Genomic DNA, 25,165 nt, shown 5'->3' on the forward strand with positions numbered 1-25,165 from the left:
TGTACATACACACGTCCACACACACAAATATACATACCTACACAGCTTTCCATGGTTTACCCCGGACGCTTCACATGCCTTGATTCAATCCACTGACAGCACGTCAACCCCTGTATACCACATCGCTCCAATTCACTCTATTCCTTGCCCTCCTTTCACCCTCCTGCATGTTCAGGCCCCGATCACACAAAATCTTTTTCACTCCATCTTTCCACCTCCAATTTGGTCTCCCTCTTCTCCTCGTTCCCTCCACCTCCGACACATATATCCTCTTGGTCAATCTTTCCTCACTCATTCTCTCCATGTGCCCAAACCATTTTGAAACACCCTCTTCTGCTCTCTCAACCACGCTCTTTTTATTTCCACACATCTCTCTTACCCTTACGTTACTTACGCGATCAAACCACCTCACACCACACATTGTCCTCAAACATCTCATTTCCAGCACATCCATCCTCCTGCGCACAACTCTATCCATAGCCCACGCCTCGCAACCATACAACATTGTTGGAACTACTATTCCTTCAAACATACCCATTTTTGCTTTCCGGGATAATGTTCTCGACTTCCACACATTTTTCAAGGCTCCCAAAATTTTCGCCCCCTCCCCCACCCTATGATCCACTTCCGCTTCCATGGTTCCATCCGCTGACAGATCCACTCCCAGATATCTAAAACACTTCACTTCCTCCAGTTTTTCTCCATTCAAACTCACCTCCCAATTGACTTGACCCTCAACCCTACTGTACCTAATAACCTTGCTCTTATTCACATTTACTCTTAACTTTCTTCTTCCACACACTTTACCAAACTCCGTCACCAGCTTCTGCAGTTTCTCACATGAATCCGCCACCAGCGCTGTATCATCAGCGAACAACAACTGACTCACTTCCCAAGCTCTCTCATCCCCAACAGACTTCATACTTGCCCCTCTTTCCAAGACTCTTGCATTTACCTCCCTAACAACCCCATCCATAAACAAATTAAACAACCATGGAGACATCACACACCCCTGCCGCAAACCTACATTCACTGAGAACCAATCACTTTCCTCTCTTCCTACACGTACACATGCCTTACATCCTCGATAAAAACTTTTCACTGCTTCTAACAACTTGCCTCCCACACCATATATTCTTAATACCTTCCACAGAGCATCTCTATCAACTCTATCATATGCCTTCTCCAGATCCATAAATGCTACATACAAATCAATTTGCTTTTCTAAGTATTTCTCACATACATTCTTCAAAGCAAACACCTGATCCACACATCCTCTACCACTTCTGAAACCACACTGCTCTTCCCCAATCTGATGCTCTGTACATGCCTTCACCCTCTCAATCAATACCCTCCCATATAATTTACCAGGAATACTCAACAAACTTATACCTCTGTAATTTGAGCACTCACTCTTATCCCCTTTGCCTTTGTACAATGGCACTATGCACGCATTCCGCCAATCCTCAGGCACCTCACCATGAGTCATACATACATTAAATAACCTTACCAACCAGTCAACCATACAGTCACCCCCTTTTTTAATAAATTCCACTGCAATACCATCCAAACCTGCTGCCTTGCCGGCTTTCATCTTCCGCAAAGCTTTTACTACCTCTTCTCTGTTTACCAAATCATTTTCCCTAACCCTCTCACTTTGCACACCACCTCGACCCAAACACCCTATATCTGCCACTCTGTCATCAGACACATTCAACAAACCTTCAAAATACTCATTCCATCTCCTTCTCACATCACCACTACTTGTTATCACCTCCCCATTTACGCCCTTCACTGAAGTTCCCATTTGCTCCCTTGTCTTACGCACCCTATTTACCTCCTTCCAGAACATCTTTTTATTCTCCCTAAAATTTAATGATACTCTCTCACCCCAACTCTCATTTGCCCTTTTTTTCACCTCTTGCACCTTTCTCTTGACCTCCTGTCTCTTTCTTTTATACTTCTCCCACTCAATTGCATTTTTTCCCTGCAAAAATCGTCCAAATGCCTCTCTCTTCTCTTTCACTAATACTCTTACTTCTTCATCCCACCACTCACTACCCTTTCTAAACAGCCCACCTCCCACTCTTCTCATGCCACAAGCATATATATATATATATATATATATATATATATATATATATATATATATATATATATATATATATATATATATATATATATATATATATATCATATATATATATATATATATATATATATATATATATATATATATATATATATATATATATATATATATCATATACGTCGTCATTTATGTTGATGTTTATACAGCCAATTTTTTCTCTCCAGCAGAGTCGTTTGCGTCATTCGTAACAGGTCTCCGCCGTACGTCGCAGCGGAGGATTATAACTTCCTCCTCGTACTGTCGCACTGAAGACCTTCCTTGTGTTCAGCTCGAGCACCCAAGTTGCTAAATGTCTGACGTGTGGCCTGTGTGTCTGAGTCAGCTCGAGGAATTACTTTGATTTTACGCTTGGTGTGTGTTTGCGTGTATCCGCGTGACAATGTTGTCACAAGACGCGGGACCTCCTGTATAACACAATGACAAAAAGCCATTTGAAATCGTGGGGATAATGTGGATTTGCAGGGGAAATGTTACGTGCGGGCGTGCAGTTATGGCGTGCATAGTTTGGGCGTGCAGATATGACGCGCAATTTGTGGGCGTGCAAACATGACTTGCATCGTTTGGTCGTTCAGGTACATGTGTATGGTGTTCGCGTGTAGGTATAAGGTGTGTGGTGCGGGCGTGAAAATATGTGTATGGTGTTGGCGTGAATGTATGTGCATGGTGTGGGCGTGAAGGTATGTGTGTGGTGTGGGCATGTACGTATGGTGTATATAGTGTAGGTGTGTAGGTATAATGTGTATGGTGTGGATGTGCAGGTATGATGTGTATGACGTGGGCGTGCAGGTATGATGTGGGCGTGCATTTATGTATACGGCGTGGCGCGCAGATGTTTATGGTACGGGCGTGCAGATATGTGTATAATGTGGGCGTGCAGGTGTGTGTGTATGGTGTGATCGTGGAGATATATGTACGGGGTGGGCATGTAGGTGTGTGTGTGTGTGTGTATGGTGTGGGCGTGCAGGTTTGAGGTGCATGGTGTGGGCGTGCAGGTATGACGTGCATGGTGTGGGCGTGCAAACCTTTCAAGGTACATAACTGTGGTCATATAAGAATATCGGAGAACATTAGTTAAGACGGTATGTACTGTGTGGTGTTCAAGCGTGTGGGATGTGGGCGTGGGCGGAAAGGAGGCGCGGGCGTGACTGACCTGACTGGCTGGCACGTGGAGGGTGGCGCCCGCGGGCTCGGCGTAAGGCTCGTCTCTGTACGGCGACACGTACTCCCGCCGTGCCTGGTGGGGGAAGAGACACGTGTATGATGAGCAGGGTTCCTGGAGGGAAGGAGAGGTGATAAAGGGCCTGACGGTCCAGGGCGGGGTTCTGTGGGACAGTAATAGCGTTCCACTTTACTGTTCTGACAGACACAGAGACAGGAGAGAGGGCAGGAATGCGTCTTCTTATCATCACCATTCCCTCCGAAACAAAAGCCAATAGGACAATATACTGAGAGGGAAGACCTTGTCGAGAGGGAAGAGTATACTGAAATGGAAATTTTATTGGAAAGTGTGAAAGTAAACTACCCCCTAATCTATCAAGATCAGAGCCATGTTACAAGGAGGACGGATCATACCTGATAATTAAGAGGTTATATACGTGATAGAAGTTGAATTATTGTCCTTCTCGAACATTTTTTTCTTCACTGATTACTGCAATCATGACACCGTCTGTCTAACCATGAATTAAAGGTAATTGTTGGTTATACCTCGACAACAGCTGGTAACGCCTTATTCTGATACTTTATAATTCTGCAGGTGAAAGAAAAAACTGTTCACGTTAGTATGTTCTGTCCTTCCCTATAATTCCCTACCACTGTTACTATGTCTTTGTCTAAATTGTTTCGGGTTGTGTGCTTAAGATTCTGTAGTATACTCAAAATTACCATAATTCCTCTGAGTCTGATTTTTTAGGGTTCATAGTTATATGTGTTGTTAACAAGGCTGGAAAAGATGCCTTATGGAAGGTATTACAAATATATGGTGTGTGAGGAAAGCTTCAAGAAGCAGGGAGCAGTTTCTGACGTTGGGTGCAGTGTGTATGCGAGTAGGAAGAGATGAGGATGAGTGGTTTTATTTGAAGGTGGGTCTGCGTCGAGGGTGTGTCATGTCACTATAGCTGTTTAATATGTTCATGTGCGGGGTGGTGAAGGAGTTAGATGCAAGGGTCTTGTAGCGAGGGATGGTCTACAGTGTACTGAGGGGTGGGAGGACTTGGTAGGTGAGTCAATATTTGTTTGCAGATGGCGCCTTTCTGGTGGCAGACTCGAAACAGAGATTCCAGAAGGTTGAATCTGGGGCTGGAAGACTGTGTGAAAGGAGGACGTTAAGAACTGATATAAGATAAAGTAAGGTAATGAGGTATAGTAAGTGTTCAAGACAGATGATAAAGTAAGGTAATGAGGTGTAGTAAGTGGGTAAGACAGATGATAAAGTAAGGTAATGAGGTTTAGTAAGTTGGCAAGACAAAGTAAGGTAATAAGGTGTAGTAAGTGGGCAAGACAGAAGATAAAGTAAGGTAATGAGGTGTAGTAGGTGGGCGAGACAGAAAAGGTTAAGCATGAATCTGGAGGAGGACCTGAAGGAAATGGATTTCTTCAGGTACCTGGGATAGAACATGGCAACGGATGGGACCATAGGGGCTGAGTGGGAGAGAGGGCAAAGCTCCTGGGTGTACTGAAGAGTGTGTGGAAAGAGAGGTCAGTGTCTGTTCGAGCAGAGGTGGATATACATGAAAGTAATGTAGCCCCAGAGGTGTTTTATAGATGCGAATCTTCGACCCTGAATACACAAGAACGGAAGAGGATGAGCATGTAGGAGGAAACGTAGCTTGGAAACAATGGTTGGTGCGAGGAGTTTTGACCCTGTATGAAATGACAGTAAAAGTGAGTAGTGGTAGTTTGCGCAGTCTTATTGACAGAGTTGACCAGGATGTGCTGAAATGTTTGGGATTTATGGAGAGGATGAGTGAGAAAAGATTGTCCCAGATCTACGTGCCAGAGGTAGAGGAGGCTAGGGGAGGAGGAAAGAAACGAGATGAAGGGATGGAATGAATGAGGCTTTGAGGTTTCATAATTTGACGCTCAGAAGGGTGAAAAGCGTGCTTGGGATGGAATAACTGGGCTTGATGTGGTATATAGGGGGCATACAAAACGGTCAGGGGTTTGGCTGTAGATGGTGTGATCTGGTTTCAGCGCATTACACATTACCGCTAGAGGGAGGGTATGAACAAATGAGTCCGTTATCTGTCTGTTCCTGGAGCTGCATAGCTAAGGCAGGAAATGGCGAACAAATATGAAAGAGAAAGAATATATCTAATTTATTTTCATAAGACTTTTTACTCAGCAACGAAATCAGTTTTGTTGCTATTCATTGTATTTGTTCTAGTTTTCATTCTTTATTTATCAGATTCAGCGACTCTAGCAGAACAGTGCATTTTAAATGAAGTCTACCTAGGGTGTTGTAACGAGTAACTACTGTACCTTCCGTTTTCTAGTATATATTTCTAGCTAGCAAAAAAAAAAAAAAATATATATATATATATATACATATATATTGTTTGTTAATGTGCCGCTCGGCATTATCTTGTGTTTCCCGTCATCACTGATTATTTCTGCAAAGTCTTTCATATGGTACTTCTACTAATGGTTTTATGTTCATATTTCTTCTTTATCTTCATAGTCAGCTTTATAGTTATATTTCATAGACATGAACTGGAATCATCTCACCGAGAGGCATTATTTGATATTTGAAGTTCATCTGTTATGTGACTGATGACTGATCACTGTGTGTCGATCGCTTTCAATGACGACTGATCACTGTGTGTGTCTATCGCTTTCAGTGACGACTGTTCACCGTGTGTGTCTATCGCTTTCAGTGACGACTGTTCACCGTGTGTGTCTATCGCTTTCAGTGACGACTGTTCACCGTGTGTGTCTATCGCTTTCAGTCCTTAAGCAGAATTCCTCCCTCTGGTCTTCATTTGCCAGTATCGTCGCTCAGTGCTGTGTCCAGATCATGAATGTAGAGACCATAACAAGCATGAGTCGTAGGATTAAGCCTGGTAGAACCCGACTTGTCAGTCTAGCTCAGTCAGTCCGATGCTTCCCTGCTGAATCCAAGTCATTACTGACATGTCTGTCAGTCCGTCCGGTATCCACATGCGGAGTCGATTGCCTCTTGCCCTGAGCTATAACCTAACCTAACCTAACCTAACCTAGCCTAACCTAACCTAGCCTAGCCTAACCTAACCTAACCTAACCTAACCTAGCCTAACCTAACCTAACCTAACCTAACCTAACCTAACCTAGCCTAACCTAACCTAGCCTAGCCTAACCTAACCTAACCTAACCTAACCTAGCCTAGCCTAACCTAACCTAACCTAACCTAACCTAACCTAACCTAGCCTAACCTAACCTAACCTAACCTAACCTAACCTAGCCTAACCTAACCTAACCTAACCTAACCTAGCCTAACCTAACCTAACCTAACCTAGCCTAACCTAACCTAACCTAACCTAACCTAGCCTAGCCTAACCTAACCTAACCTAACCTAACCTAACCTAACCTAGCCTAACCTAACCTAACATAACCTAACCTAGCCTAGCCTAACCTAACCTAACCTAACCTAACCTAACCTAGCCTAACCTAACCTAGCCTAACCTAACCTAACCTAACCTAACCTAACCTAACCTAGCCTAGCCTAACCTAACCTAGCCTAGCCTAACCTAACCTAACCTAACCTAGCCTAACCTAACCTAACCTAACCTAACCTAACCTCGTAGTTTTGATGTTGTGATACTTTATCAGAACTTTTGTCCAAGTTTTGATTTATTACACTTAAGTGTATTATGGAATCATTGTTCATATATATATATATATATATATATATATATATATATATATATATATATATATATATATATATATGTATATATTTTTTTTTTTGTCGCTGTCTCCTGCGTTTGCGAGGTAGCACAAGGAAACAGACGAAAGAAATGGCCCAACCCACCCCCATACACATGTATATACATACGTCCACAAACGCAAATATACATACCTACACACCTTTCCATGGTTTACCCCAGACGCTTCACATGCCCTGATTCAATCCACTGACACCACGTCAACCCCGGTATACAACATCACTCCAATTCACTCTATTCCTTGCCCTCCTTTCACCCTCCTGCATGTTCAGGCCCCGATCACACAAAATCTTTTTCACTCCATCTTTCCACCTCCAATTTGGTCTCCCTCTTCTCCTCGTTCCCTCCACCTCCGACACATATATCCTCTTGGTCAATCTTTCCTCACTCATTCTCTCCATGTGACCAAACCATTTCAAAACACCCTCTTCTGCTCTCTCAACCACGCTCTTTTTATTTCCACACATCTCTCTTACCCTTACGTTACTTACTCGATCAAACCACCTCACACCACACATTGTCCTCAAACATCTCATTTCCAGCACATCCATCCTCCTGCGCAGAACTCTATCCATAGTCCACGCCTCGCAACCATACAACATTGTTGGAACCACTATTCCTTCAAACATACCCATTTTTGCTTTCCGAGATAATGTTCTCGACTTCCACACATTCTTCAAAGCTCCCAGGATTTTCGCCCCCTCCCCCACCCTATGATCCACTTCCGCTTCCATGGTTCCATCCGCTGCCAGATCCACTCCCAGATATCTAAAACACTTCACTTCCTCCAGTTTTTCTCCATTCAAACTCACCTCCCAATTGACTTGACCCTCAACCCTACTGTACCTAATTACCTTGCTCTTATTCACATTTACTCTTAACTTTCTTCTTTCACACACTTTACCAAACTCAGTCACCAGCTTCTGCAGTTTCTCACATGAATCAGCCACCAGCGCTGTATCATCAGCGAACAACAACTGACTCACTTCCCAAGCTCTCTCATCCCCAACAGACTTCATACTTGCCCCTCTTTCCAAAACTCTTGCATTCACCTCCCTAACAACCCCATCCATAAACAAATTAAACAACCATGGAGACATCACACACCCCTGCCGCAAACCTACATTCACTGAGAACCAATCACTTTCCTCTCTTCATACACGTACACATGCCTTACATCCTCGATAAAAACTTTTCACTGCTTCTAACAACTTGCCTCCCACACCATATATTCTTAATACCTTCCACAGAGCATCTCTATCAACTCTATCATATGCCTTCTCCAGATCCATAAATGCTACATACAAATCCATTTGCTTTTCTAAGTATTTCTCACATACATTCTTCAAAGCAAACACCTGATCCACACATCCTCTACCACTTCTGAAACCACACTGCTCTTCCCCAATCTGATGCTCTGTACATGCCTTCACCCTCTCAATCAATACCCTCCCATATAATTTGCCAGGAATACTCAACAAACTTATACCTCTGTAATTTGAGCACTCACTCTTATCCTCTTTGCCTTTGTACAATGGCACTATGCACGCATTCCGCCAATCCTCAGGCACCTCACCATGAGTCATACATACATTAGATAACCTTACCAACCAGTCAAAAATACAGTCACCCCCTTTTTTAATAAATTCCACTGCAATATCATCCAAACCTGCTGCCTTGCCGGCTTTCATCTTCCGCAAAGCTTCTACTACCTCTTCTCTGTTTACCAAATCATTTTCCCTAACCCTCGCACTTTGCACACCACCTCGACCAAAACACCCTATATCTGCCACTCTATCATCAAACACATTCAACAAACCTTCAAAATACTCACTCCATCTCCTTCTCACATCACCACTACTTGTTATCACCTCCCCATTTGCGCCCTTCACTGAAGTTCCCATTTGCTCCCTTGTCTTACGCACTTTATTTACCTCCTTCCAGAACATCTTTTTATTCTCCCTAAAATTTAATGATACTCTCTCACCCCAACTTCCCACGTATTCCCTGCGTGTCGTAGAGGCGACTAAAAGGGGAGGGAGTGGGTGGCTGGAAATCCTCCCCTCTCGTTTTTTTTTAATTTTCCAAAAGAAGGAACAGAGAAGGGGGCCAGGTGAGGATTTTCCCTCTAAGGCCCAGTCCTCTGTTCTTAACGCTATCTCGCAAACGCGGGAATTGGCGAATAGTATGAAAAAGAAAAAAAAAAAAAAAAAAATATATATATATATATATATATATATATATATATATATATATATATTTTTTTTTTTTTTTTTTTTTTTCATACTATTCGCCATCTCCCGCGATAGCGAGGTAGCGTTACGAACAGAGGACTGGGCCTTTGAGGGAATATCCTCACCTGGCCCTCTTCTCTGTTCCTTCTTTTGGAAAATTTAGAAAAAAAAAAAGAAAAATAAAACGAGAGGGGAGGATTTCCAGCCCCCCGCTCCCTTATATATATATATATATATATATATATATATATATATATATATATATATATATATATATATACATATATATTTTTTTTTTTTTTTTTTTTTTTTTTTTTTTTACGCTGTCTCCCGCGTTTGCGAGGTAGCGCAAGGAAACAGACGAAAGAAATGGCCCAACCCCCCCCCCCATACACATGTACATACGTCCACACACGCAAATATACATACCTACACAGCTTTCCATGGTTTACCCCAGACGCTTCACATGCCTTGATTCAATCCACTGACAGCACGTCAACCCCTGTATACCACATCGCTCCAATTCACTCTATTCCTTGCCCTCCTTTCACCCTCCTGCATGTTCAGGCCCCGATCACACAAAATCTTTTTCACTCCATCTTTCCACCTCCAATTTGGTCTCCCTCTTCTCCTCGTTCCCTCCACCTCCGACACATATATCCTCTTGGTCAATCTTTCCTCACTCATTCTCTCCATGTGCCCAAACCACTTCAAAACACCCTCTTCTGCTCTCTCAACCACGCTCTTTTTATTTCCACACATCTCTCTTACCCTTACGTTACTTACTCGATCAAACCACCTCACACCACACATTGTCCTCAAACATCTCATTTCCAGCACATCCATCCTCCTGCGCACATCTCTATCCATAGCCCACGCCTCGCAACCATACAACATTGTTGGAACCACTATTCCTTCAAACATACCCATTTTTGCTTTCCGAGATAATGTTCTTGACTTCCACACATTTTTCAAGGCTCCCAAAATTTTCGCCCCCTCCCCCACCCTATGATCCACTTCCGCTTCCATGGTTCCATCCGCTGACAGATCCACTCCCAGATATCTAAAACACTTCACTTCCTCCAGTTTTTCTCCATTCAAACTCACCTCCCAATTGACTTGACCCTCACCCCTACTGTACCTAATAACCTTGCTCTTATTCACATTTACTCTTAACTTTCTTCTTCCACACACTTTACCAAACTCAGTCACCAGCTTCTGCAGCTTCTCACATGAATCAGCCACCAGCGCTGTATCATCAGCGAACAACAACTGACTCACTTCCCAAGCTCTCTCATCCCCAACAGACTTCATACTTGCCCCTCTTTCCAGGACTCTTGCATTTACCTCCCTAACAACCCCATCCATAAACAAATTAAACAACCATGGAGACATCACACACCCCTGCCGCAAACCTACATTCACTGAGAACCAATCACTTTCCTCTCTTCCTACACGTACACATGCCTTACATCCTCGATAAAAACTTTTCACTGCTTCTAACAACTTGCCTCCCACACCATATATTCTTAATACCTTCCACAGAGCATCTCTATCAACTCTATCATATGCCTTCTCCAGATCCATAAATGCTACATACAAATCCATTTGCTTTTCTAAGTATTTCTCACATACATTCTTCAAAGCAAACACCTGATCCACACATCCTCTACCACTTCTGAAACCGCACTGCTCTTCCCCAATCTGATGCTCTGTACATGCCTTCACCCTCTCAATCAATACCCTCCCATATAATTTACCAGGAATACTCAACAAACTTATACCTCTGTAATTTGAGCACTCACTCTTATCCCCTTTGCCTTTGTACAATGGCACTATGCACGCATTCCGCCAATCCTCAGGCACCTCACCATGAGTCATACATACATTAAATAACCTTACCAACCAGTCAGCAATACAGTCACCCCCTTTTTTGATAAATTCCACTGCAATACCATCCAAACCTGCTGCCTTGCCGGCTTTCATCTTCCGCAAAGCTTTTACTACCTCTTCTCTGTTTACCAAATCATTTTCCCTAACCCTCTCATATATATATATATATTTTAAGATCTAACGTATTTATCTTTGATATTGTTTATAACGTCAGTTTACCCTAGACCGAAGTAGACCTATTAGAACGATAAGTCAAAGCGATTTTTTTGTCTCTTGTTTTATAAATTGGTAGCTTCCAGCTACTAAGCAGTTTCTGTAACAAATTGTTGAATGTTTTATTTATAAACATGTTATTTATATGTATATTTCTTTTAGTATTTTAGGGGAGATCTCGAAGACTAGTTGACTTATTCGTATTCATTTTTGTCTGTATATCTGAGTACTTCGTAGCTATATGGGAATGCTGTCTTCCTCAAGGAGTTTAGCACTATACTTGCAGAGTTGCACCACATATGTTCATCAGCTGTGTATAAAGCCACAGTTTGTATCCCGGGACATTTTGTCGAAGTTCGCAGTTCAAATGTTGGGTATCATCGTGTTGTTATCTTGAGAAGGAAAATAGATATCAACAATTTGTGGCCCTTGTTATCACCTGTCAGTCAATGCTAGTTAATTGTAGGTTTTCAAAATCCATAACTTTTGCTTTTTTGTCTTAGGATAAAGACTTAATTTCTCCATGTAAAGCATTATCATTTTTCTCTGCCGTGTTTTAAGGATCTAAACACCATTCCAAACATTCATTTTTTTACTTCTTTTTTTTTTCAATCCGTTCCACGTACAGCGAGTCATGTACATCAACGTCAATTCGGTGTAACTTGTAGACATTCAGAGTTTCACGTACATAACGCATAACTCCGCCGTATGTAATCTGTCGTTAATGGAATCCTTATATCTTGGTATCCTTGATTATATTGATAGGGGAATAACTAAGGTATTCACACACGTTGATGTTACTGTTATGATTTCCGGTGTTTCTGTTAACGCACTCACATTCCGTCAGCTTATTCTGAGTTTAGATTTACGGCGTTGGCACAGACATCTATTATTTACACAGCAAGAGGCAAGGATCCTGAGGCACTTAGTTCTGTGGTCAGACTTCATGTGACATTTCTCTCGGGGTCAGATCAACCGCACCTGACCTGACTTCCCTCCCACTCCTTTGGCTTGAATGACCTTATCTGACCTAAGTAACAACTGGGTCTAAATAACCTTAGTCTTGATAGACACTTGTCTAATTTTTTTTTTGTTAAATACTTGAGGGGTCAAACCTGACCTGACCTTATAACTCAACTAACCTTGTCTAACCTATAATATGTGTATGAGTCTTAATGTCACATACCCTGACTAAATACGCAGTACCTACCCTGCTTCTGTGCAGGCCTTCGGAAGCAACCAGGCTTCTATCACTACCATACACATCCTCAAAAGCTATGCAATATGTCTCCTTGGTCCTACTGCAGCTATTAACCTTCCGCCCACTTACAAACTAGTATGTCTGAAGGCCAATATTACACGTGTACTCTACCAGGAATATAGAACGTAGCTAGACAACTGTGAAACAATGAAAAAACACAGAGGACTGACAATTGTTACTGACAGTCTGTCTTATTTGATCACATAAGAATTTCCTCTCTTCGTTCTGGGCCGCAAGAGAAATAAGTGGGGGCCGCATGCGGGCCTACAGGCCCTGTGGTGAACACCGCCAAAGTACATTACAAATGTCCATACATCTCACCTGCTGATTTAAGGCCAATCACTGTAGTTTGCTCTGAATGTATGTACTACTCTTTCCAACACGTGATATATGATCTGTCAATCCTCAAGCGTCTCGTTGTACACAATTTTTGCGTCACGATTTGTAATTAGATCGTAAGACTTGAATGACGGAGCAAAGAACGTAGTCACTCTGGCTTGCAGATAATAACTGAGGTCGTTTTGATATGGGCCGATGTATTAAGGATCTTGGTAACTAAGTTTACCATAGCAGACTCAGCGGTACAGTTTTAAAAGCGTCATATTTAGAATGACGAGCTGTGTCTCGCGTGGACCTGACAGAGCTTGAAAGCTGTTTCTTGCATGACTGGGGTTAAGTACCTGACCAAAGACTCCTCGACAAGACAGAGGCCAGGCTCATCCTCCATTCCGTTTTCCACTACCTGGAAGGTTTTTTCCCAGTCACCATTCCCGTGTGTCTCTTTCGTATCATTTAACTTCATACTACTTAGAAAGTGTCACTGCTGATCTGATGCCTTCTCTAGCTTGACCATCCTAGTTTCTCAACCTTCTAACCACGTCGTAACTCTTGCGTCCTATACTGGAAGTGTATACAACCTTACCTTATTGATAACACTTTCAGTAGCTTCCAAGTTCTCACTAATCACTTGACACAATCTGCCGTATGATCCACAAAAGATTCGTGAACCAAATATTATTTACCTTCACAATTGGGTAGACACGTTCCTCTATGAACTCACAGGAGAACTTGGATCAGGTGAAGAGAACTACGAAAGGCGTCCTGGCATTAATGATGACCTAATCGTTAGAAGGCGCACAGTTGAGACCTTCGTCCGAGACCAAAGTCAGGGAGGAGCGTATACGGCGGGGGAGGGAGAGGCGTACAGGGTGAAGTGATGCGGACGTGTGCGTGGTGAGGGGGGAGGGAGAGGTGCATGTTGTGAGGTTGATGCCATGAATGTACAGCGGGGTACGTCAACACAAATACGTACCATGTGTGTATACTGGGGTCAGAGTCACCACCACCAGGTACCATATATCAGCCCCTGTCCCCTCACCACTCACCGGGCGACCCTGGAGGTACCAGGTGATGGAGGGAGGATGTCACTCACCGGGCGACCCTGGAGGTACCAGGTGATGGAGGGAGGGTGTCACTCACCGGGCGACCCTGGAGGTACCAGGTGATGGAGGGAGGGTGTCACTCACCGGGCGACCCTGGAGGTACCAGGTGATGGAGGGAGGGTGTCACTCACCGGGCGACCCTGGAGGTACCAGGTGATGGAGGGAGGGTGACACTCACCGGGCGACCCTGGAGGTACCAGGTGATGGAGGGTGTGGGTCCGGACGCCGGGAACTTCTCGGGCTGACACCGGAGTTTGATGTCGTCCTCGCTCTCGTACACCTCCCGCGCCCCCACGATCATGGGCGGCGACAGCGGCTCGTCTGCCGGAACAAACTCTGCGTCAGTGTGAGCGTGGGCGTGCATGTAGCTTAGGATATGGGTATGGGTATGGGCAAGGCAACATGGGCGTCACTTCGGGCATGATGGAAGATCAGGGTGTTGTACAAGATTAGATGCGTATTTGAGTATGAGTTGGATGCGTATATAGAGGTAGGGGTGTACAGTGAAAGACAAAAGCTTGTTCTCGATTTTCTCCAGTCAGTAATGACAGTGAAAGGTTTACCTCGACCACATCTTGGTAGCGGGCATGCCTGACTACAATATAGCTTCATCATATATGTTGAAGCTATATTGAAGCTACATCACTTAGTCGATGCCATACAGTTGCACTGACTTTGGTCAGATTAGGATAGGAAATAGAATCTGTTGGGACAGTTTTAGAAGTATGGATAATATACAGAAGAAATAAGGAATCCTGCTACTTTCTTTTACCTTTATATCAGGAAATTCAGTGGCGTGTGTATGGGAGCACTGCTCAGTATACCATCTGTTCCTGTTATGTGAGGAAGCGCGCACGCCGGAATGCGGGCCTTTCACATGTTTTCACTGGATCCCAGTGACTGACTTTTGTGGTTCACTCTACATCACTGGAGGTGGGTGAGAGGGATATAGGCGTGTGTCTGGTCATAGGCGGATATATAGAGTGCATGTGGGGTATAGGCTGAGCCTCACAGAGGATGTAGATGTCGGTATGGAGGTGGATGCAGGTGTGGATGTGGTTATCAGGGTGGATGAGGGCGGTAAGGCGGGAAAGAAGTTTCTGATAAGATGTAGATTGTATAGACGTGAGGGAGTGGTCATGCAGCAAAGGATGGATCTGTTTGATGTGTAACGGAGGATGGAAGGGTGACCACAGCATAAACAAATATAAATGTTTCTCGAAGTACAGACGACCATTCTGTAGCCGGGCCGAGCTCGGCATGGTTGAGCGCGGACGTTAAGACAAGTGCGTGGAAAATGATTCGTTGGGGTGAGACATGGGTGAACGAAATGAGGTGAGTATGCATCACGATTATATCTATGTGTGAGTACGGACATGGAAGTGTGAGTAACACATGGGAGTGTATGTCTAAGAATATGACATGTACATTAATTCTCTCTCTCTCTCTCTCTCTCTCTCTCTCTCTCTCTCTCTCTCTCTCTCTCTCTCTCTCTCTCTCTCTCTCTCTCTCTCTCTCTCTCTCTCTCTCTCTCTCTCTCTCTCTCTCTCTCTCTCTCTCTCTCTCTCTCTCTCTCTCTCTCTCTCTCTCTCTCTCTCTCTCTCTCTCTCTCTCTCTCTCTCTCTCTCTCTCTCTCTCTCTCTCTCTCTCTCTCTCTCTCTCTCTCTCTCTCTCTCTCTCTCTCTCTCTCTCTCTCTCTCTCTCTCTCTCTCTCTCTCTCTCTCTCTCTCTCTCTCTCTCTCTCTCTCTCTCTCTCTCTCTCTCTCTCCTCTCTCTCTCTCTCTCTCTCTCTCTCTCTCTCTCTCTCTCTCTCTCTCTCTCTCTCTCTCTCTCTCTCTCTCTCTCTCTCTTTTGTGTCTGTGAGAATAACCCATTTTCACAGTGCGGGGAGGGAGTTCTGCACCCGTGGGGTCCCATCTCTTTTACATTTTCTACCATCATAACAAATTTTCAGACTTGTGTATGCCACCTGCTGTGACGTGGATGTGAGGATATGACATGAATGTAGATATGGAGGGGGGAATGCCTGAACACCACTGTAAACATCACAGTGTGCACAACATATGTGGTGTGTTCGTACTGTATTTCAGACTCGTCGGTATGTGGACTTGTATAAGAGACTTTAATTTCAGTGAGATGAAGGATATATATAGTATGAACACAAATAAGACAAAAGCACACACACACACACGCACACGCACACACACACACACACACACACACATATATATATATATATATATATATATATATATATATATATATATATATTTTTTTTTTTATACTTTGTCGCTGTCTCCCGCGTTTGCGAGGTAGCGCAAGGAAACAGACGAAAGAAATGGCCCAACCCCCCCCCCCCCCATACACATGTATATACATACGTCCACACACGCAAATATACATACCTACACAGCTTTCCATGGTTTACCCCAGACGCTTCACATGCCTTGATTCAATCCACTGACAGCACGTCAGCCCCGGTATACCACATCGCTCCAATTCACTCTGTTCCTTGCCCTCCTTTCACCCTCCTGCATGTTCAGGCCCCGATCACACAAAATCTTTTTCACTCCATCTTTCCACCTCCAATTTGGTCTCCCTCTTCTCCTTGTTCCCTCCACCTCCGACACATATATCCTCTTGGTCAATCTTTCCTCACTCATCCTCTCCATGTGCCCAAACCACTTCAAAACACCCTCTTCTGCTCTCTCAACCACGCTCATATATATATATATATATATATATATATATATATATATATATATATATATATATATATATATATATCTTTCTTTTTTCTTTCAAACTATTCGCCATTTCCCGCATTAGCGAGGTAGCGTTAAGAACAGAGGACTGGGCCTTTGAGGGAATACCCCCACCCGGCCCAATTCTCTGTTCCTTCTTTTGGAAAATTAAAAAAAAAACCGAGAGGGGAGGATTTCCAGCCCCCCGCTCCCTCCCCTTTTAGTCGCCTTCTACGACACGCAGGGAATACGTGGGAAGTATTCTTAATCCCCTATCCCCAGGGATATATATAAACCCGAAAGAGTGCCAGAGCAACGCATCTCTCTTCATTGTACATAAAACGTTCTTCATCAGCGAACAATCAACCCTTCACCATTTGTGTGGCAACCAAGAATACTGACCTCGTGGCTATGCTAACGCGGGAAATGGCGGCTATGTATGAAAAAAAAGACGTACGTATGCATATATGGCGTAATTACGAAGCAGACACGTGACAATCACAGATGAATTTGTAAACCACGAAGGAAATTTTGCTTACGCGCTTTCGTGTATTTCAACACATGTTCAAAAGCAAAATGTAATAGTTCAGAGGAGGAGAAATCTATTTCTAATTTTTTTTCTTACAGACACTGATGAATGTTAACCAAGTCACATCCAAGATGTGACTCAGTTAACATTTACAGTTATCTCTGTAAAAAGATAAAAAGATATCCCCCTTGAACTGTTGTATTTTCCTTCTGAATGTATGTTGAAATACACGAAAGCGCTAAAGCAAATTTTCCAGCTTTAATGTTTTTTCTTGGTTTTCAAGTTTTCAAGTCGCGGGAGACAGCGACAAAGTATAAAAAAAAAAAAAAAAAAAAAAATATATATATATATATATATATATATATATATTTTTTTTTTTTTGCTTTGTCGCTGTCTCCCGCGTTTGCGAGGTAGCGCAAGGAAACAGACGAAAGAAATGGCCCAACCCCCCCCCCCCCATACACATGTATATACATACGTCCACACACGCAAATATACATACCTACACAGCTTTCCATGGTTTACCCCAGACGCTTCACATGCCCTGATTCAATCCACTGACAGCACGTCAACCCCGGTATACCACATCGCTCCAATTCACTCTATTCCTTGCCCTCCTTTCACCCTCCTGCATGTTCAGGCCCCGATCACACAAAATCTTTTTCACTCCATCTTTCCACCTCCAATTTGGTCTCCCTCTTCTCCTCGTTCCCTCCACCTCCGACACATATATCCTCTTGGTCAATCTTTCCTCACTCATTCTATCCATGTGCCCAAACCACTTCAAAACACCCTCTTCTGCTCTCTCAACCACGCTCTTTTTATTTCCACACATCTCTCTTACCCTTACGTTACTTACTCGATCAAACCACCTCACACCACACATCGTCCTCAAACATCTCATTTCCAGCACATCCATCCTCCTGCGCACCACTCTATCCATAGCCCACGCCTCGCAACCATACAACATTGTTGGAACCACTATTCCTTCAAACATACCCATTTTTACTTTCCGAGGTAATGTTCTCGACTTCCACACATTCTTCAAGGCTCCCAGGATTTTCGCCCCCTCCCCCACCCTATGATTCACTTCCGCTTCCATGGTTCCATCGGCTGCCAGATCCACTCCCAGATATCTAAAACACTTTACTTCCTCCACTTTTTCTCCATTCAAACATACCTCCCAATTGACTTGACCCTCAACCCTGCTGTACCTAATAACCTTGCTCTTATTAACATTTACTCTTAACTTTCTTCTTTCACACACTTTACCAAACTCAATCACCAGCTTGTGCAGTTTCTCACATGAATCAGCCACCAGCGCTGTATCATCAGCGAACAACAACTGACTCACTTCCCAAGCTCTCTCATCCCCAACAGACTGCATACTTGCCCCTCTTTGCATTCACCTCCCTAACAACCCCATCCAAAACAAATTAAACAACCATGGAGACATCACACACCCCTGCCGCAAACCTACTTTCACTGAGAACCAATCACTTTCCTCTCTTCCTACACGTACACATGCCTTACATCCTCGATAAAAACTTTTCACTGCTTCTAACAACTTGCCTCCCACACCATATATTCTTAGTACCTTCCACAGAGCATCCATATCAACTCTATCATATGCCTTCTCCAGATCCATAAATGCTACATACAAATCCATTTGCTTTTCTAAGTATTTCTCACATGCATTCTTCAAAGCAAACACCTGGTCCACACATCCTCTACGACTTCTGAAACCACACTGCTCTTCCCCAATCTGATGCTCTGTACATGCCTTCACCCTCTCAATCAATACCCTCCCATATAATCTATCAGGAATACTCAACAAAGTTATACCTCTGTAATTTGAGCACTCACTCTTATCCCCTTTGCCTTTGTACAATGGCACTATGCACGCATTCCGCCAATCCTCAGGCACCTCACCATGAATCATACATACATTAAATAACCTTACCAACCAGTCAACAATACAGTCACCCCCTTTTTTAATAGATTCCACTGCAATACCATCCAAACCTGAGATGTTGGGGTGGGAGTATTTAGTGTGGGAGGTAATTTGCTAGAAGCAGTAAAAAATTTTTATCGAGGATGTAAGGCATGTGTACGAGTAGGAAGAGAGGAAAGTGATTGGTTCCCAGTGAATGACGGTCTGCGGCAGGGGTGCGTAATGTCTCCATAGTTGTTTAATTTGTTTATGGATGGAGTGGTTAGGGAGGTGAATGCAAGATTTGAAGAAAGGGGCAAATATGTAGTCTGCTGTGGATGAGAGGGCTTGGGAAGTGAGTCGGTTGTTGTTCGACGATGATACAGTGTTGGTGGCTGATTTGGGTGAGAAACTGCAGAAGCTGGTGACTGAATTTGTGTCGGGAGGTGGAGGGAACGAGGATAAGTGGGAGATCAAATTGGAGGTGGAAAGATAATTAGGTTTGCGGGACAAGTTTATTGGGAGGTATGTTTGAATGGAGAAAAACTGGAGGAAGTAAAGTGTTTTATATTTCTGGGAGTGGATTTAGCAGCCGACAGAACCATGGAAGCGGAAGTGAGTCACAGGGTGGGGAGGGGCGAAGGTTCTGGGAGCGTTGAAGAATGGGTCGAAGGCGACAACGTTATCTCTGAGAGCAAAAATGAGTATGTTTGAAGGAATAGTGGTTACAACAATGTTATATGGTTGCGAGGCTTGGGCTATAGATAAGGTTGTGCGGAGGAGGGTGGATGTGTTAGAACTGAAATGTGTGAGGACATGTGATGTGAGGTGGTTTGATCAAGTCAGTAATGAAAGGGTAAGAGAGATGTGTGGTAATAAAAAGAGCGTGTTTGAGAGGGCAGAGGAGGGTGTATTGAAATGGTTTGGTCACATGGAGAGAATGAGTGAGGAAAGATTGACAGAGAGGATATATGTGTCAGAGGTGGAGGGAACGAGAAGTGGGAGACCAAATTGGAGGTGGAAGGATGGAGTGAAAAAGATTTTGAGCGACTGGGGCCTGAACATACAGGAGGGTGAGAGTCGTGCAAGGAATAGAGTGAATTGGAACGATGTGGTATACCGGGGTCGACGTGCTGTCAATGGGGTAAACCATGGAAAGTTTTGTGGGGCCTGGATGTGGAAAGGTAGCCGTGGTTTCGGTGCATTATACATGACAGCTAGAGAATGAGTGAACGAATGTGGCCTTTGTTGTCTTTTCCTGCACTATCTCGCGTGCGTGCGGGGGGAGGGGTTGTTATTTCATGTGTGGCGGGTTGGCGACGGGAATTAATAAAGGCAGAGAGTATGAATTGTGTGCATGTGTATATATGTATATGTCTGTGTGTGTATATATATGTATATGTTGAGATGTACAGGTATGTATATGTGCGTGTGTGGACGTGTATGTACATACATGTGTATGTGGGTGGGTTGGGCCATTCTTTCGTCTGCTTCCTTGCGCTACCTCGCTAACGCGGGAGACGAGAAAGTATAATATAAATAAATATAAATAAATAGATAAATAAATGAATAAATAAATAAGGTAAGGGGAGTGGGGGAGGAATGGGATGTATTTAGGGAAGCAGTGATGGCTTGCGCAAAAGATGCTTGTGGCATGAGAGTGAGTGGTGGGATGAAGAAGTAAGATTATTAGTGAACGAGAAGAGAGAGGCATTTGGACGATTTTTTCAGGGAAAAAATGCAAATGAGTGGGAGATGTATAAAAGAAAGAGACAGGAGGTCAAGAGAAAGGTGCAAGAGGTGAAAAAGAAGACAAATGAGAGTTGGGGTGAGAGAGTATCATTAGATTTTAGGGAGAATAAAAAGATGTTCTGGAAGGAGGTAAATAAAGTGCGTAAGACAAGGGGGCAAATGGGAACTTCAGTGAAGGGAGCTAATGGGGAGGTGATAACAAGTAGTGGTGATGTGAGAAGGAGATGGAGTAAGTATTTTGAAGGTTTGTTGAATGGGTTTGATGATAGAGTGGCAGATATAGGGTGTTTTGGTCGAGGTGGTGTGCAAAGTGAGAGGGTTAGGGAAAATGATTTGGTAAACAGAGAAGAGGTAGTAAAAGCTTTGCGGAAGATGAGAGCCGGCAAGGCACCAGGTTTGGATGGTATTGCAGTGGAATTTATTAAAAAAAAGGGGGTGACTGTATTGTTGACTGGTTGGTAAGGTTATTTAATGTATGTATGGTTCATGGTGAGGTGCCTGAGGATTGGCGGAATGCGTGCATAGTGCCATTGTACAAAGGCAAAGGGGATAAGAGTGAGTGCTCAAATTACAGAGGTATAAGTTTATTGAGTATTCCTGGTAAATTATATGGGAGGGTATTGATTGAGAGGGTGAAGGCATGTACAGAGCATCAGATTGGGGAAGAGCAGTGTGGTTTCAGAAGTGGTAGAGGATGTGTGGATCAGGTGTTTGCTTTGAAGAATGTATGTGAGAAATACTTAGAAAAGCAAATGGATTTGTATGTAGCATTAATGGATCTGGAGAAGGCATATGATAGAGTTGATAGAGATGCTCTGTGGAAGGTATTAAGAATATATGGTGTGGGTGGCAAGTTGTTAGAAGCAATGAAAAGTTTTTATCGAGGATGTAAGGCATGTGTACGTGTAGGAAGAGAGGAAAGTGATTGGTTCTAAGTGAATGTAGGTTTGCGGCAGGGGTGTGTGATGTCTCCATAGTTGTTTGATTTGTTTATGGATGGGGTTGTTAGGGAGGTGAATGCAAGAGTTTTGGAAAGAGGGGCAAGAATGAAGTCTGTTGTGGATGAGAGAGCTTGGGAAGTGAGTCAGTTGTTGTTCGCTGATGATACAGCGCTGGTGGCTGATTCATGTGAGAAACTGCAGAAGCTGGTGACTGAGTGTGAAAGTGTGTGAAAGAAGAAAGTTAAGATGTAAAAGTGAATAAGAGCAAGGTTATTAGGTACAGTAGGGTTGAGGGTCAAGTCAATTGGGAGGTAAGTTTGAATGGAGAAAAACTGGAGGAAGTAAAGTGTTTTAGATATCTGGGAGTGGATCTGGCAGCGGATGGAACCATGGAAGCGGAAGTGAATCATAGGGTGGGGGAGGGGGCGAAAATCCTGGGAGCCTTGAAGAATGTGTGGAAGTCGAGAACATTATCTCGGAAAGTAAAAATGGGTATATTTGAAGGAATAGTGGTTCCAACAATGTTGTATGGTTGCGAGGCGTGGGCTATGGATAGAGTTGTGCGCAGGAGGGTGGATGTGCTGGAAATGAGATGTTTGAGGACAATGTGTGGTGTGAGGTGGTTTGATCGAGTAAGTAATGTAAGGGTAAGAGAGATGTGTGGAAATAAAAAGAGCGTGGTTAAGAGAGCAGAAGAGGGTGTTTTGAAATGGTTTGGGCACATGGAGAGAATGAGTGAGGAAAGATTGACCACGAGGATATATGTGTCAGAGGTGGAGGGAACGAGGAGAAGTGGGAGACCAAATTGGAGGTGGAAAGATGGAGTGAAAAAGATTTTTGAGTGATCGGGGCCTGAACATGCAAGAGGGTGAGAGTCGGGCAAGGAATAGAGTGAATTGGATCGATGTGGTATACCGGGGTTGACGTGCTGTCAGTGGATTGAATCAGGGCATGTGAAGCGTCTGGGGTAAACCATGGAAAGATGTGTGGGGCCTGGATGTGGAAAGGGAGCTGTGGTTTCGGGCATTATTGCATGACAGCTAGAGACTGAGTGTGAACGAATGAGGCCTTTGTTGTCTTTTCCTAGCGCTACCCCGCACACAAGAGGGGGGAGGGGGATGGTATTCCATGTGTGGCGAGGTGGCGATGGGAATGAATAAAGGCAGACAGTGTGAACTGTGTGCATGGGTATATATGTATGTGTCTGTGTGTATATATATATGTATACATTGAGATGTATAGGTATGTATATTTGCGTGTGTGGACCTGTGTGTATATACATGTGTATGGGGGTGGGTTGGGCCATTTCTTTCGTCTGTTTCCTTGCGCTACTCACAAACGCGGGAGACAGCGACAAAGCAAAATAAAAAAAAAATAATATATATATATATATATATATATATATATATATATATATATATATATATATATATATTATATATATATATATATATATATATATATATATATATATATATATATATATATATATATATATATATATATATATATCCCTGGGGATAGGGGATTAAGAATACTTCCCACATGTTCCCTGCGTGTCGTAGAAGGCGACTAAAAGGGGAAGGAGCGGGGGGCTGGAAATCCTCCCCTCTCGTTTTTTTTTTTTTTTTTTTTTTACAAAAGAAGGAACAGAGTGGGGCCAGGTGAGGACATTCCAAAAAAGGCCCAGTCCTCTGTTCTTAACGCTACCTCGCTAACGCGGGAAATGGCGAATAGTTTAAAAGAAAGAAAGAAAAAATATATATATATATATTTTTTTTATTTGCGCTACCTCACAAACGCGGGAGACAGCGACAAAGCAAAATGAAAAAAAAATAATGTATAAATATATATATATATATATATATATATATATATATATATATATATATATATATATATATATATATATATATATATTTTATTTGCTTTGTCGCTGTCTCCCGCGTTTGCGAGGTAGCGCAAGGAAACAGACGAAAGAAATGGTTCAACCCACCCCCGTACACATGTATGTACACACGTCCACACACGCAAATATACATACCTATACATCTCAATGTACACATATATATACACACACAGACACATACATATATACCCATGCACACAATTCACACTGTCTGCCTTTATTCATTTACATCGCCACCTCGCCACACATGGAATACCATCCCCCTCCCCCCTCATGTGTGCGAGGTAGCGCTAGGAAAAGACAACAAAGGCCTCATTCGTTCACACTCAGTCTCTAGCTGTCATGCAGTAATGCCCGAAACCACAGCTCCTTTTCCACATCCAGGCCCCACACAGCTTTCCATGGTTTACTCCAGACGCTTCACATGCCCTGATTCAATCCACTGACAGCACGTCAACCCCGGTATACCACATCGATCCAATTCACTCTATTCCTTGCCCGCCTTTCACCCTCCTGCATGTTCAGGCCCCGATCACTCAAAATCTTTATCACTCTATCTTTCCACCTCCAATTTGGTCTCCCACTTCTTGTTCCCTCCACCTCCGACACATATATCCTCTTGGTCAATCTTTTCTCACTCATTCTCTCCATGTGCCCAAACCATTTCAAAACACCCTCTTCTGCTCTCTCAACCACGCTCTTTTTATTTCCACACATCTCTCTTACCCTTACATTAACATATATATATATATATATATATATATATATATATATATATATATATATATATATATATATATATATATATATATATATTCCTATGAGTCCACGGGAAAATGAACCACGATAAGTTCCCAAGTGCACTTTCGTGCAATAATCACATCACTCAAAATATTTGTTATCCTTCATCGATGTCCCTTACTATAGCAGCAGCCGGACCACGATGAAATCAGGGCTTCCCACATGATCCTTAGTGTGAGGGAAGATATGCCATGCTGGGTGGGTGTGGTCAGTGGTTGGCTGGGTGTTCTCCGTGTGGGAGCAGCAGAGGCTGTTGTGTCCTTACTGAGGTGGGGTTCTGACCGCAGGTTAGGGGCGATTGCTAGACTCGGCTCTCTCTCACACGACAGATCGCTGCGGCTAAGTAACAAGACCAAATGCGGTCGCTGCCACGCGCCGGCACCTGTATAATGGCACGTTCTCGATATACGAATCTCTAATAAACGTGGGCCATTGCCCGACC

The 25,165-nt window shown here is 43.3% G+C and overlaps 1 protein-coding gene across 1 annotated transcript in view; it reads right to left on the reverse strand.

Annotated features, from left to right (window-relative positions):
- LOC139754657 (uncharacterized) overlaps positions 1-25,165 on the reverse strand; it is a 322,443-nt gene that overhangs the window by 57,316 nt on the left and 239,962 nt on the right. The window contains exons 5-6 of the mRNA XM_071672189.1: positions 14,293-14,435; positions 3,303-3,386 (exon numbers count right to left, since the gene is read on the reverse strand). Of these exons, the coding sequence (XP_071528290.1) occupies positions 3,303-3,386; positions 14,293-14,435 (227 nt within the window). The remainder of the gene's footprint in view (positions 1-3,302; positions 3,387-14,292; positions 14,436-25,165) is intronic.

This window comes from Panulirus ornatus, chromosome 17, assembly GCF_036320965.1.
Source record: "Panulirus ornatus isolate Po-2019 chromosome 17, ASM3632096v1, whole genome shotgun sequence".
Taxonomy (NCBI): Eukaryota; Metazoa; Arthropoda; class Malacostraca; order Decapoda; family Palinuridae; genus Panulirus; species Panulirus ornatus.